The sequence below is a fragment of the Myotis yumanensis genome, unplaced genomic scaffold (assembly GCF_028538775.1).
Source record: "Myotis yumanensis isolate MYYU_CA2020_CCGP unplaced genomic scaffold, mMyoYum1.0.hap1 SCAF_22, whole genome shotgun sequence".
NCBI classification, from domain to species: domain Eukaryota; kingdom Metazoa; phylum Chordata; class Mammalia; order Chiroptera; family Vespertilionidae; genus Myotis; species Myotis yumanensis.
Genome location: NW_027223773.1, coordinates 15,156,802 through 15,169,138, shown reverse-complemented (window position 1 = coordinate 15,169,138; position 12,337 = coordinate 15,156,802). Strand labels below are relative to the sequence as shown.

General features: G+C 66.0%; 1 protein-coding gene across 1 annotated transcript in view; it reads right to left on the bottom strand.

The window, feature by feature from the left end:
- Window positions 1–12,337, bottom strand: part of ITPKB (inositol-trisphosphate 3-kinase B) — a 94,100-nt gene that overhangs the window by 6,490 nt on the left and 75,273 nt on the right. Inside the window, exons 3-6 of the mRNA XM_070401042.1 lie at window positions 6,634–6,733; window positions 5,362–5,575; window positions 1,551–1,755; window positions 57–158 (exon numbers count right to left, since the gene is read on the bottom strand). Of these exons, the coding sequence (XP_070257143.1) occupies window positions 57–158; window positions 1,551–1,755; window positions 5,362–5,575; window positions 6,634–6,733 (621 nt within the window). The remainder of the gene's footprint in view (window positions 1–56; window positions 159–1,550; window positions 1,756–5,361; window positions 5,576–6,633; window positions 6,734–12,337) is intronic.

The window sequence follows — 12,337 nt, the reverse complement described above, 5'->3', positions numbered from 1 at the left end:
CTGCAGAGTGGGCACCCCATCCTGCCAAGCCCCGCCCCCCCGGCGCCCGGACTCACCAGGACGTTAGGGTTCCCCTTGGTGAACTCTCTGAAGGCCTCGGTGACCTGCTCCCGCGTCTTGGTTTTCTTGAAGTCCCGGTTCACCGAGCCGTCTTCTTTCTGAGGAGGAGCCGGGAGGGGTCAGCAGGGGCCCGGGGGCAGGCTCCCTGCTCACCCACCCAGGGGTCTGAGAAAGCCGCCTGCCAGGCCTGGCCCCGGGCAGCGCGGTGTCCACCTGCGGGCACAGGGGCGGGTGCGGGCGGGTGCGGGAGGACGTGCATCTGGGCTGCGCCTTTCCCGCGGGGCCCCGGGGCGATTCCTGCACCGAAGGGAGGGGCTGCTGGTGAGCTGGGGCTGCTCTCCGAGCTGGTGGCCTCCACCCCAGCAGGTGGGCGGCTGGCTGTCCCCGCAGCCGGACCAGGGACAGAGCCCAGAACATCCAGAAGGAGGGAGACGTGGTGGGAAAGGCGGGGTATCTCAGCCGGGAATGGGCAATGCGTGTGGGGGAGACGCCGAGCGTGCGGGGTGCGCCCAGCCTGAGGCTGGATGTGAAACAGAGAAGCTGGTTTGGGAGACAGGGAGGGGCCCACGGCTCGCAGAGCAGCTGTCGGGGAGGCAGATGCACCGGCTTACCAGGTGCACCCCAACGGCAGAACCATACCCCTAAACGCCATCGGAGGGCGCTGCGGAGCCCGCCAGGCTGCAGCTGCCCCAGCAGGGCCCCCACCGCCCAGCCCTGACCCGACTGACTCTACAGCTGGGCCAGGAGGGCCGAGAGTGAGTGACAGACAACAGAAACCAGGAACCCTGCAGGGACCGCCCTCCGCTCCGGGGGCGGGGGTCGGGGGGCTGGCTTCCCGAGACCCTGCAGGCCACGCCTCTCGGCCCTGCTCTGGGGGTGACTGAGCTTGCTCTTCAAGCCCCACAGCAAGGGGGGGCATAGGGAGAGCATCTGAGACCCTTCTGGGGAGACTGAAGAGAGAAGGGGCGGCCCTGGCGTTGTGGGGCTCCGTGCCGCCTCCGCAGAGCTCCCTGGGGACACGAGGGGCAGTGCCTGGTCCTGCAGCCTGGGCGCAGTAGCCCCCCCGCCCCGCCCCCCGGCGTGGACATGGAGGCAGCCCGTGTGCTCCCTCCCGGGCCTGCATCTCACTCCCGACCCCAGATCCTGGGTGCTGGGTGGAGGGGCCAGCTCCCCCACCACATCCTGCAACCTGCCTCCCGGTGGGTTCTCAGGGCCCAGATGGCCTGGGCTCAGGGCAGAGTCCTTAGCAGGGACTCATCCGGGCAGAACTGGAGCCACACCTGCTCCAAGCCCAGCGCCCTTCGTGGCCACCCGCCTGTCCCGGCCTGAGGAGCAGGACAGTTTCTCTAAAGTTCCGCCCCGGGCTGCCCACACCGGCCCGTGCGGAGGAGCGGGGCCTCGGCAGGGGCCTGAGACCAGGGCAGAGCACAGCGCCCCCCCACCTGGAGCTGGGCGGGGCCCGGGAGCCCCGGCTGCCCTGGTGGCCTCACCTTGATGCCTTCGATCCGGAAGCCGAGGGTGGCCGTGGAGCTGATGGTCTCCCTCCACTGCATGTACCTGGGCTTGGTCACAGCCCGCTGGGCGTTCTCCTCCTCGGTCGGGGCCGTGGGGTCCACCTCGACCATCTTCTGGTACATGTCCTTCCGCAGGCTGGGCTTCTTCCGGGCCTTGGTCAGCTCTTCCTCCAGGTAGGTCCTGTGTGGGGCAGCCAGGTGAGGCCGCTGGCTGGGCACCAGGGGCCGAGGGCAGGGGCCATCGGGGCCCAGCTGCCCCTGCTCGGCGGCCAGGGCCCTTCCCCAGAGCACCCTCTGAAGGCCGCGCCTATCCCCGCCCACCCAGCTCCGGCTCCCAGCGCTGGGGCCGCCTGAGGGGCTGGGCCGGCCCTCAGATCAGCCGTCGCCAACCTTTCGGACCTCACGGACCCCCGGTTGGCGACAGCTGCCTTAGATGACTCTGGAGTAACAGTCAGGCCAGGAGGTGGCTTCTCCAGGGGCCACAGGCCTGGAGGGAGACGCCCAGGACAGGAGACAAGGCCAGGGCTCCGTGGCCTCCGTGCTGCTGCAGAGACGCCGCGGCCCATCCTGCCCTGTGGCCACCAGGCCTCAGCCCATCCCGCCCCCTCTCGCCTGAGACCCCAGCCCAAAGAGCCAGAGAAAATGTGTCCAAATGACCGGCGCAGCGTCCCGCCCTCCGCACAGGCAGGCTGGGCCTGCGGCGGACCTGGGCGTGGGGTCCCCTGGACAGTACAGGGCCAGCAGCCCGAGGCCGAACCCCTTCCCTGCCCCCCTGCAAACTCCCCTCTGCCCCGGCCGCCCAGTGACCCCTCACGGGACAGCCATGTGCAGCGCGACTCGGGAGAGGGAAGTTCGTCCCGGGCCCTGCGTGGGCGGAGCGGCCCACACGCCCGTCTGTCCTGGCCTCACTCCGTACTTCCCCCCACACCCCGAGCTGCCGGTCAGGACCCCGCAGACTGAATGCCAAACGCATGATGCCTTGTAGAGACACTTTTCCAGAATCCACTGTTCATCAACTGATGAAGAAAAACCCAGACCCCTGGGTGTGACCTTGGGCCTGATCGTTTGACCTTCCAGGAGGTGGTGAGGGCGTCAGGAGCCCGCCCCTGGCTGACCACCTGCACCGGCGCCCACACGTGCTCACACGACGGTGCGTGCTGAGCCAGCCGGTGACGAGAGCTGGGAGGCAGGGCGGCTGCATTTGCACGGAGCCCTGCGGGCGGGCCTGTGTGTGCAGGTGGCTGGGCAGGGGTGCTCCCCCAAACGTCCCTGACGCACTGCAGGGCCTGCGGGTGGTGGGCGGCCCCACTTCTGCAAAGAGCCCTCGGGAGCTCCTCAAACAGGAAGTAAGCCTCGCTGTGAAAGCCCTTCCACGCAGGCTTTTCCCGAAAGGGCCTGCGCTCTGGGCAGAGCTGCTCGCCTCCGGGAGGGAGGGGCCTGGGCAGGGATGCCCACAGGAGGCACCGCTGGACGGGGCTGTGGGGCCGGCAGGGAGCCACCCACGCTGCCCTGCTGCCTGACCCCCCACCCCCCGGGAAGGTCATACCTCCATCTCATATGGCAGGTGGGGGCTGTGGGGTTGGGGGTGGGCGGTGGAGAGCCAACAGGTGACACCCCAAAGCCACCTACAGCTCTGCGCAGGGCAGAGGTGCAGGAGACGGCGCTGGTCTCCACCCCAGGCCCTGGCCCGATGCCAAGAAGACGCGCTGACTCTGAGTGGCAGGTCACATGACAGATGCACAGGGTCAAGTCTAAGGAAGTCCCTAGCGCAGTGTGAGCAGGTCCACGTAAGCCGGGGCCCGAGGCGCCTCTAGTTAGGACTCTGCAGGCACCCCCTGCGCTCCGTGCTCTGCCTCCCCCGCTGCTCGGTGACAAGTCCCGCCCTGTGCCCGGGGGAGACGCTGGGCTCTCGCCTCCTGCCTCTGCCAGGCACAGCCACGCTCTGGGGCCTGGGCCTGGGACTGCTGGCCTCGGGGGAGGCGTGAGGCCAAGGGCTCCGCACAACACAGAGAAACAGCAGAGTCCCGGCGGCCAGCACAGGTGGAGGCCGGGCTGAATCTGCAGGTGGAGGCCCAGCAAATGAGGGCTGTGCCGCTTCGGGACTATGGCCCTGAGGGTCCCTTCACCTCCCAAGTCAAAGCTCAGACCCAGGGAGGCCAGGGGCACCCAGCACAGCACTCAGCACAGCGCCCGGGGGCACCTAGCACAGCACCCAGCACAGCACCTAGCACAGCGCCCGGGCACTCAGCACAGCACCTGGGATTATCCAGCACAGCACCCGGGACACAGAAGGGCCCATCCTAAGGCAGGGAAGGTGGAGCTGGGTGGGGCAGCCTCACTAGCCCACTCTGGGCCCTTCTGAGAGCCCTTGGGCGCAGTGGGCAGAAGCACAGGAGATGGGGGCAGGGCGGCCTGGGCAGAGGGGCCCGTGTGCCCAGCGGCCTCCCAGGGAGCAGAGAGGCACAGCCCCTTTCAGAACCGACGGCTACGCCTTCTCCCCGGGTGCACGCTCTCTGGCCGGGTCTGAATGGACACCAACCAGGTTATTTATGTTTCCCCGTGAGAAGGCGTGTCCTGGTGCCCCAGGGAGGGGGAGGGGCGCTTCCTGGGACAGAAATGACCCTGGGGAAGGGCAGTGGCCAGGTGGGGGCCGGAGGGACTGTGGGCTGCAGCTATCGAGGGCCCGAGAGCGCAGGGAGGCAGGGGACAGTGTGAGAGCAGAGTGGGACCTGCACTTCCCACCTGCCCTGCCCTGGGGTCACCACCACGGAGCCCAGCACAGCGTCCGCCTGCGGGTCAGACTTTAGGACTCAGCGCCTGGAGGAGTGAGGGGAAGGAAAGCGGGCGTGCGTGGCCTCCTGGCTTCTCTCTCTCTGTGTCTCCCTCTCTCCCATCCTCCTCCATTTTCTTTTATAAGAAATAAAACTGCTTAACCACCCAAAGCAAACAAGCTCCGCTCCGAGTGTGCTGCTCGCAGCCTGGCCTGCCCGGCGAGCGGAGGGCCCGCGTCCGGCCTGCCTGCCCGGCCCCTGCAGCAGGCGGCTCTCCGGTCACAGCGCACGGGGCACCTTGAGGCCAACAGCCACACCGAGCCCCCACCCTGGGCCCAGCAGGACAGGGAGCCGCATGGCGATCCCGGGATTGAGGGTCCAAGTTCGGGAGGGGACGAGGAAACCGGGCAGCCAAGCAGGGCCCAGGGCTGAGGGTGGGGGTCTCAGCGCCTCCGGTTCCACTCGCCTCGCACCCAGGCTCCGGCCCAGTCTCCTCCCCTCCCACCTCCCAGCTCCTCTCCTGCTTATGTCCTGGGCAGACATCAGGGGAGCCTGCGTCCTGGGGAGGAGGGGGTGGCCCAATGCTGCGCACGGGCCCAGGTGACCCTTTTAGCCAATGTGCTGGGCCCAGGGCCTGGAGCACCCTGGGGGATGGGAAGAGCCTCCCCTCGAAGCTCATGTAACAAGAAGTCACCCCATGCTACCCCCGCAGCCCCCGGACCAGACGGGCAGTTGCCTCTGCCCCTCCCTGGGGACACTGAGCACCAAGCCCGGCCCCACCAGCTAGTGCTCCTGCCCCACCCTAGCTCAACCGAGTGGGGGAGCCATCGGGGTCAAAGCCAGGGTGCCGGTCCCCTCTGCAAGTAATGGGACATGGCTGGGGTGGGGATGGGGTCCAACCAGACCCCCGGGCCCGCCCATGCACCCACGAGGCCTCGGGGGCGCCCGGATGCCGTCCGGTATCTGCCACGGGCCTGGCGCGGTTGGAGGCGCGTGCGCGGAGGAGCCTGGCTCACCTGACGCCCATCTTGCAGTCCATCACGCAAGGCGAGTCGAAGTCGGCCAGCAGGTCGTCCATCTGGTTGTAGCGCTCCCCGTCCTTCACCACGTCCCCGTGATAGGCCGGCACGTAGGGCCTCAGCACGTCGGCCATCAGCCGGTCCAGGCAGCGCTGCTCCGACTCACAGTGCTTCTTCAGGATCCGGCCGTTGGCAGCCGCCTTGAAACTCCCTGCAGAGCGAGGACCTCAGCACAGGGCTCCCCACTGGCCCCTGCGCCCCGGGCCTGTGCCCCTCGGGCTTGCTAAGCGCAGGGCTGAAGGTGGGCAGGTCTCCATTGTGGACCGAGCACGCTGAGAGGAGTGGGTGCAAGTCCCAGACCCCCACACTGACGGCAACTCCATCTGACGATGGAGGGACCGGTGCTCACTGCTGGAGGGCGGCAGGGCCAGGGGCAGGTCTGTGCCAACACTTACTCTCTCTCTGCATTTCCACTGCCATCCCCCTTCCACCCCCATCATCACTCCTGCTTCTCGGGCAACGAAGGCGTCTCTGGTCTCAGGAGAAACCCCGCTAGGACTGGTTCGGTGCCAGGAAGCAGCCTGGCTGAGAGCCGGGTCCACGCTTGCCCCCCTGGTCATGCGCCTACCGAGCACACCCTCAGGGGGCGTCTAGGGAGTGCGTCCATCCCGAGCCTGGGCTGCGCCCATGTGCTTGGGGTATAAGAGAGACGTGCTGGCTGATGATGAAGGCCAGGCCACGGACAGCCACCGAATGCCCTGGAGGACGCCACCAAAGGGCCCCGTGTGACCCGGGCAGCTCCGGGCTCGGCTCCAGGTGCCCCTCCTCCCTGTCACTGAGAAGCAAACTAGAGCCACGTGGCTGCCTGGTGCCCTGGCACCCGCACCCAGCACGCCACCCGTCTCCCACCTACGGCCCCTCCCAGCAGATACTGCATTTTCGTTGATGTTGCCACCCCGGGCGATGGGGTACAGCAGATGCTCAATGAAGGCGTAGACGTTGCCTCCTTGTCCCAGATGACAAATGGGGGCCTACAACGTCATCTGTCTTATCGAGTTAAGAGACAGAGACTCGGGGGTGGGGGGTGCGTGTTTGGGGAGGGGATGGCAGCTGTCCGTGGGCATCTGCTAGCAGCGTTAGGGCCACATCTCGAGAGCATGGCTGCCGCTGCCGCTGCGAGTCTCAGAGAACCTGATTGGTCACTTTCACCCCCCAAGCCCCTCCCCCCATGAGCTGGGCGACCCCCAGGGAAAACCCGGGAGCTGCTACCTGCGTGTCCCGCCAGCTGGATCCAGGGGTACTTCTTCTTGAAGGACATGACGAAGGGAGACCAGTGCACCATGTTCTTTATCTTCCTCCATGATTTGCTCTGGAAACAAGCCAACGAGAAGCTGGGCATTAGCACGAGAACGGCCTCCTGGTTAGGGTGAGCTCCAAGCAGGGTGAGCACCGGGCCTGCGAGAGGGCCACGCCCACAGTGCCCACAGCGCGGGCGCCTTGGGGGCCTCATCTGCCAGAGGGGCTTCTCCAAGGCTGAGCCAACGCCCAGAAGCAAGGGCACCTCCACGGAGGAGGTTTCGGGTGTGAGGAGGGGGAAGGGTGGTCTCAGTCCAGGGCTGACCCCCATCCCGTGCGCCCTGTCAGGGAACAGCTGAACTCACGCTGCCCCTTCCCACCCTCTCAGGCCTCCGTCTCTTCATCACGCTCGTGAGGGGGACAGCTGGTCCCCGGCTCCTCGGCCTGATGGACGCTCGGGGGCTCTGAAAGTGACGTCGTCCAGCCCAACAGCCGCAGCCACTCAGAGGAGATGAGAGAGGGCCACGTCATCCACGCCACTGTCCGCTCACGTCACTCGTAGACGCAGTAACGACAGAGCACCTCTGCCCGCGAGTGGTTAGAAGAGCGATTTTAAAGGGAGCTCCCCCGGCACATGCGGTGAGCAGGCCTGTGGGTCTCTCCCCTTCAGTGCTGCTCCTTTTCAGGCCGGGCGCTCACACGCATGTGTGAGTGTGCGTGCATGTGTGAGTGTGCGCGTATGAGTGTGCATGTGCAGGAGAGGCTCCTTGGGCAGAAAGGAGAACTAACATTCATCATGCACCTTCTTTCCCAACAAGCATTATGGTCATTTGTAGAACCCGAGCCGCAGAGAAGTAAGTGGGGAAATTGGCATTTAAACCCTCACCTATACAACTACTTTTAAAAAACACATATAATTTTATTGATTTCAGAGAGGAAGGGAGAGGGAGATAGAAACATCAATGATGAGAGAGAATCACTGATCAGCTGCCTCCTGCCCGCCCCACACTGGGGATGGAGCCCACAATCCGGGCATGTGCCCTGACCGGAAATCAAACAAATCCTGGTTCACTGAGTCACACCAGCCGGGTAATATGACTACTTTTTAAATATCCCCTTTCCCCCCAGCAATAAGCATTTCTCTAGGAAAACATCCCTGGGTGAACTTTAGTAAAAACAGGCTATTGAGCTAAAAAAAGACCAAGTGGCCCCAAACACACGAGCCCCGACGGGGCGATGAGCATCTGAACTGAGAGGGTTTCCTGAGACAGCGGACCCTCACGGCCAAACCCAGAGTGAAAACCACAGGCTCTGCTGAGAGAAGGGAGCTGGGGTCCTGCAGGAGGGCGAGGGGCCCTCACTCCTGTCCCACTGGCCGGAGCCAAGGTTAAACCAAGGTTAAATCAGTCTCCCTTTCTCTCTTCGCCGAGACACCACCCTGTCATCAAGCTTCCGAGTTAAGGTCTGTTTAAGGAGAGGAAGTCTTCCCTCCCGACCTGGCCATTCCTATCCCGTCCCAGAGCCACGGCCTCGGCTCGCTTCAGCCGGCCACGTGACGGGGCTGGCCGGCACTGACGCGTGTTTTTCCAGGTCCCCCGATGGAGATCACCAAAGAAGGCGAAGGAAGGGAGGCGTTTCTTATCTGAGCGCCCAGAAGGCTGGTAAACAATCGGGCAGACAATGCCGAGGCAACAATGGAAAACCTAATGACCGCGATGAGCCCAGCCCGGCTGGACGCCCGGGAAGACATCAGGGCGGGGCCGGAGGAAGAGTGCAGCGGCCGCCAGCTGCTGGTCACGTCCCTGCAGCCCAGCTCGGAGGGGCCAGGTCTGATAGGCCAGGGCAGGTGGGGGGAGGGCAGAGTGCTTTCACCCCAGGGCTGACCCCACCCCCTATCACCCCCCAGCTGACCCCCTTAGTGCCTCGGTTTCCTCGCCTGTCTAGGAGGAGGAACTGCTGGTCCCCCAGACTCCTTGGACCAACAGACTCTCCAGGACTCTGGGAGATGAGCTCCCACATCCCAACAGCCAAGGGCACTCGGAGGACGATCCGCGAGACCCACTGCCACCTGCTGCAGTGTCACCTCATGTTTTATCCGTAGACACGGTGGCAACAGAGGACCCAGGGAAGCTGTGCCCCAGGCCAGGGAGGGGCCACGCAGGCGCGATTGTGGGAGGAAGGCCCGAGGCGGCTCTCGGCACAGGCACTGGGGACGGACTCGGGAAGGAAAGAAGGCATTGGGGGACGGGTGGCTCGGGGGAACAGGGGCCTGGGACGCGGATGGCTGAGCAGGTGATGTGGTGTGCGGGCAGCAGGCCACCTGGTCTGGGTCCTGGCTCCAGCCTCCTCACTGACTGACCTTGAACAGTCCTGACCCGCCTTGAGGCACTATTATGCCACCTGTAAAATGGGCATAACACAGACCCCCCCCCCCAGTCCCAGCAGGAGGTAACGCCATCAGCAGAGTATGGGGTGTCGTGGGAGTCTCAGCTCTGGGTTCAGGGCGGGCTCTCTGAAGCCATCCCGGGCGCTGTCAGGCTGGGGCTGAGCGGAGGAGCTGCCATAGTTACTGAGGAGCAAAGACCACGGAGCTGGGCTGGCTCAGGCCACCCTGTCGGGACGCAGCTCTCCAGAGACCTGGGGACACGCTGAGCCTGCAGCCCGCGACCCGGGAGGCAGGAGAGATCAGGGCACTGGGAGCTCGAAGCCTCCAGGCCTGGCCCTCTCTTCCGAGGCTAAAGACCAGGGGTCCGGCTGCAAAGAGAGGGGCCGGGGCCTCTGATGGTTCAGGGACCCACGACCCTCCCCACATCACTGAGCTCGGAGCAACGGGGCGTTTTCTGCTCGGCTTCCCCCTCCCGCCCTCCTCCACGAGGAAGCATTTCTGCTCCACGAGAGGGGCCCCGACGGCCACGGCCACCCGCGCCCTCCATCCGCGCTGCCCCGCTCGGGAGGCGGTGGGACACTCCACTGGGCGGCTTGCACACGGGACGCAGGGTTTGCCCGGCTTTGAAGTAGCAGCGCCAGGAGCGGAGCCTGCTGGGTGGCCCTCCCGGCCCACTCCCACCGCAGGAGCGGAGACAGGGGCGGGCGGAGGAGAGTTCGGTGTCAGTTCCGCTCTGAGGGCCCAGGTCCCCGCTCGGGCACCACACCACTCGCAGGGGGAGCTGCTTTCCGGGCGGTGGGTGAGGGCCGGTCGGGCACACAGCCTCCCTCCACGGCCCGCGCTGGAGGGAGCCGCCGTCTGAGAAACAGATGCCAGGCCCCCACCTGACAGGTGATGAGGTGACAGGTGATGAGGCTAGAAAGGAGGACAGCCCACCGCCCGCGGGAATTCACACAGAATAGCGGCCCTCTCAGCTCTGCTCTCCCTCCCCTCTCGGGGCGGTTCCCGATGGCCTCGGTCTCTCCTCTGGAATCGGGCCCCTCCCCCTGCCGGGCTCGGCTTGGGAAACACCAAGGCAGCCTCAGGTGCCTCGAGAGGGGGGCAAAGGGTGCTGTCCCTGCCGGGCAGTGCTGGCCGCCCCGACTTCACGGCCTGGTCCTTCCTCACCTCCCATCGCCAGGGGCCTCTGGTCACCTCCTGCTGACCCTTCCTGGGATGTCCCCAAAGCCCACAGGCCTGACAGTCCCTGCTGGGAGCTGCACGGAGGCCCGGCCGCCGGCCGCCGGGCCTGGTGCTGGTGTCAGGGTTGTCACTATGGACTCCACTACCTGCCAGGCGCTGGCCGGGCACCTTACGGCCTCCCCGCCGACCTTCACAGCCACCTGATGACAAGCATTTTCTCTGTCATACGAAGGATCCAAGGCCCAGCAAGTCGAGTTGCTTCCCCAAAGCCGTTCCGTTCTCCGTCCTGGCCAGTGGGTGCTCACACTGGGAACTCAAACCAATTCACCGGCGGCCAAGCCTGTCAGCCAGCAAGGCTCCTGCCAGGGCTCCTGGCCTGTGGGATGCTCCACAGCTGGCCACTCTGGGGCTGGACAGGGCCCCTCCTGGCTTAGCTGCTGGCCGCACAGGGCTCCCGTCAGACCAGCTAAACACGCCTGGACTGTGGCGGGAATCCCGCTCCTGAGATGTGCTGAGAGCAGGCGGAGGGAAAGGACAGCGGAGGGGTCCCCTGCCAGCCGGCGGGCCGCAGTGTGGGCGGGGGACGTGGTGCGTGCCCGGATGCTGTGCTGTGGGCGAAGCCCCTGAGGGTGTGAGTGAGGGTTGGGGCAGCCCCCCCAGGCTTACGGGCTTGGAGGAGCCCAGCTACACGGCCCTCGGCGGCCGCACGTTGGGGTTAACGGGCACTGGTTTTGGCTTTGCTCTGTCTCCACCCGAGCGCAGGGCGGTGGTTCCTGCTGGTCTGGAACAGCCCTGGCCTCCAGCTGTAAGAGGTGGGTCCTCGGGCTGCACAGCTCCCTCAGTTCAGGAGGGAAGAACCAGCAAACAGCCAGACGGGGGCGGAGGGTCCCCGAGGACCCAGGCGGCCTGGAGACCGGGTTCTGGCGCTGCTGGGGCACTTTCTCCCCTCGCACCCGATTCGACAGGCGCTGAATGTTCCGAGGATTCGGAGAGGCTTGTCGTGGGAGAGGAACCCCCAGCCCTCTTCACGCTGAGGTGACCGACGTCACAGGGAGAGTGAGTTCCAGAAAGCGGAACTGTCTCCAGCCCAGTCAGCCAGCCTGCGCCCACAGCCCGCAGTCCAGGTGTCCTGCCTGCAGGAGGACGGCACCATGGGAGGCTCGGGCAGAAGAGGCCCAGGCCCAGGAGGCGCCAGGGCAGCGTCTCTGGTGCTGCCTGTTTGTTTAACCGGATTCCGGGCCTCCTCCGTGTGATGCTCACGGCCCCGGGGGCACCCACCCTCAGGCTGGGTGACTGGGATAGGCCTTTGTCTTCTATCCAACAGGCCCAAAGGACTGGGGTGGGGGTGGGGGAGCAGGGCCCAGGCCGGGCTGAGGGCCTCTGGCCACCCACCCACAGGTGCTCTAGGACTGTCAGGGTCCTGCGTGGTATCAAGTGAAATGGGCGCCCGTGTCCACAACTAGTGAGGACGCCAGACGGGGATGGCAGAGCAGGAGCCCCGTGTGGACACCCGCTGTGACCCCTGGGACTCCGGCCGAGCTGACCGATGGGAACCGGCCCTGCTGCCTGGTGGAGACAGGGGACCTGGGCCTGCAGGGCTCTGCCCGCTGGCCTTCTGCTGATGACCACGGCCTCCCCGCTGCGCTCGGTGCTGGGGGCAGGGGAGGGCACGTGGGGCCCCAGGACCCCTCCGAAAAGGCCGGGCAGGAGGGACAGGATGGTCACCCGCCTTCAGCCCTCCCCTCATTCATCTCCGCACGTCCTTCAGGGTCTGGCCTGGCTCTCTCCTCCCTCAGGCCTTCCTTCTCGTCTAGGAGGAGGTGAGGGAGCCGCGCGGTGCCAACCCAGCCTCCCCCACGGGACCGGGACCGGGACGGTGAGCCACCCAGGCCCAGCGCCATCTCCTCCTCACTCAGCCACCGCACCTGGGGGTCTGCTTCCTGTGTCTGTCCAGCCACCGCCTGCCCCTCCAAGCTGAACGCATGCTCGTCCACGGAGTCTGGGTGGGCGGGAAGGAGGGAGGGACACGGGGGACAGACTGCTGTGAGGACTGCTTCACCCACGCGGAAGCGACTGCAGCTCCCGCACACTCAGGCCTGTGAGACTCCC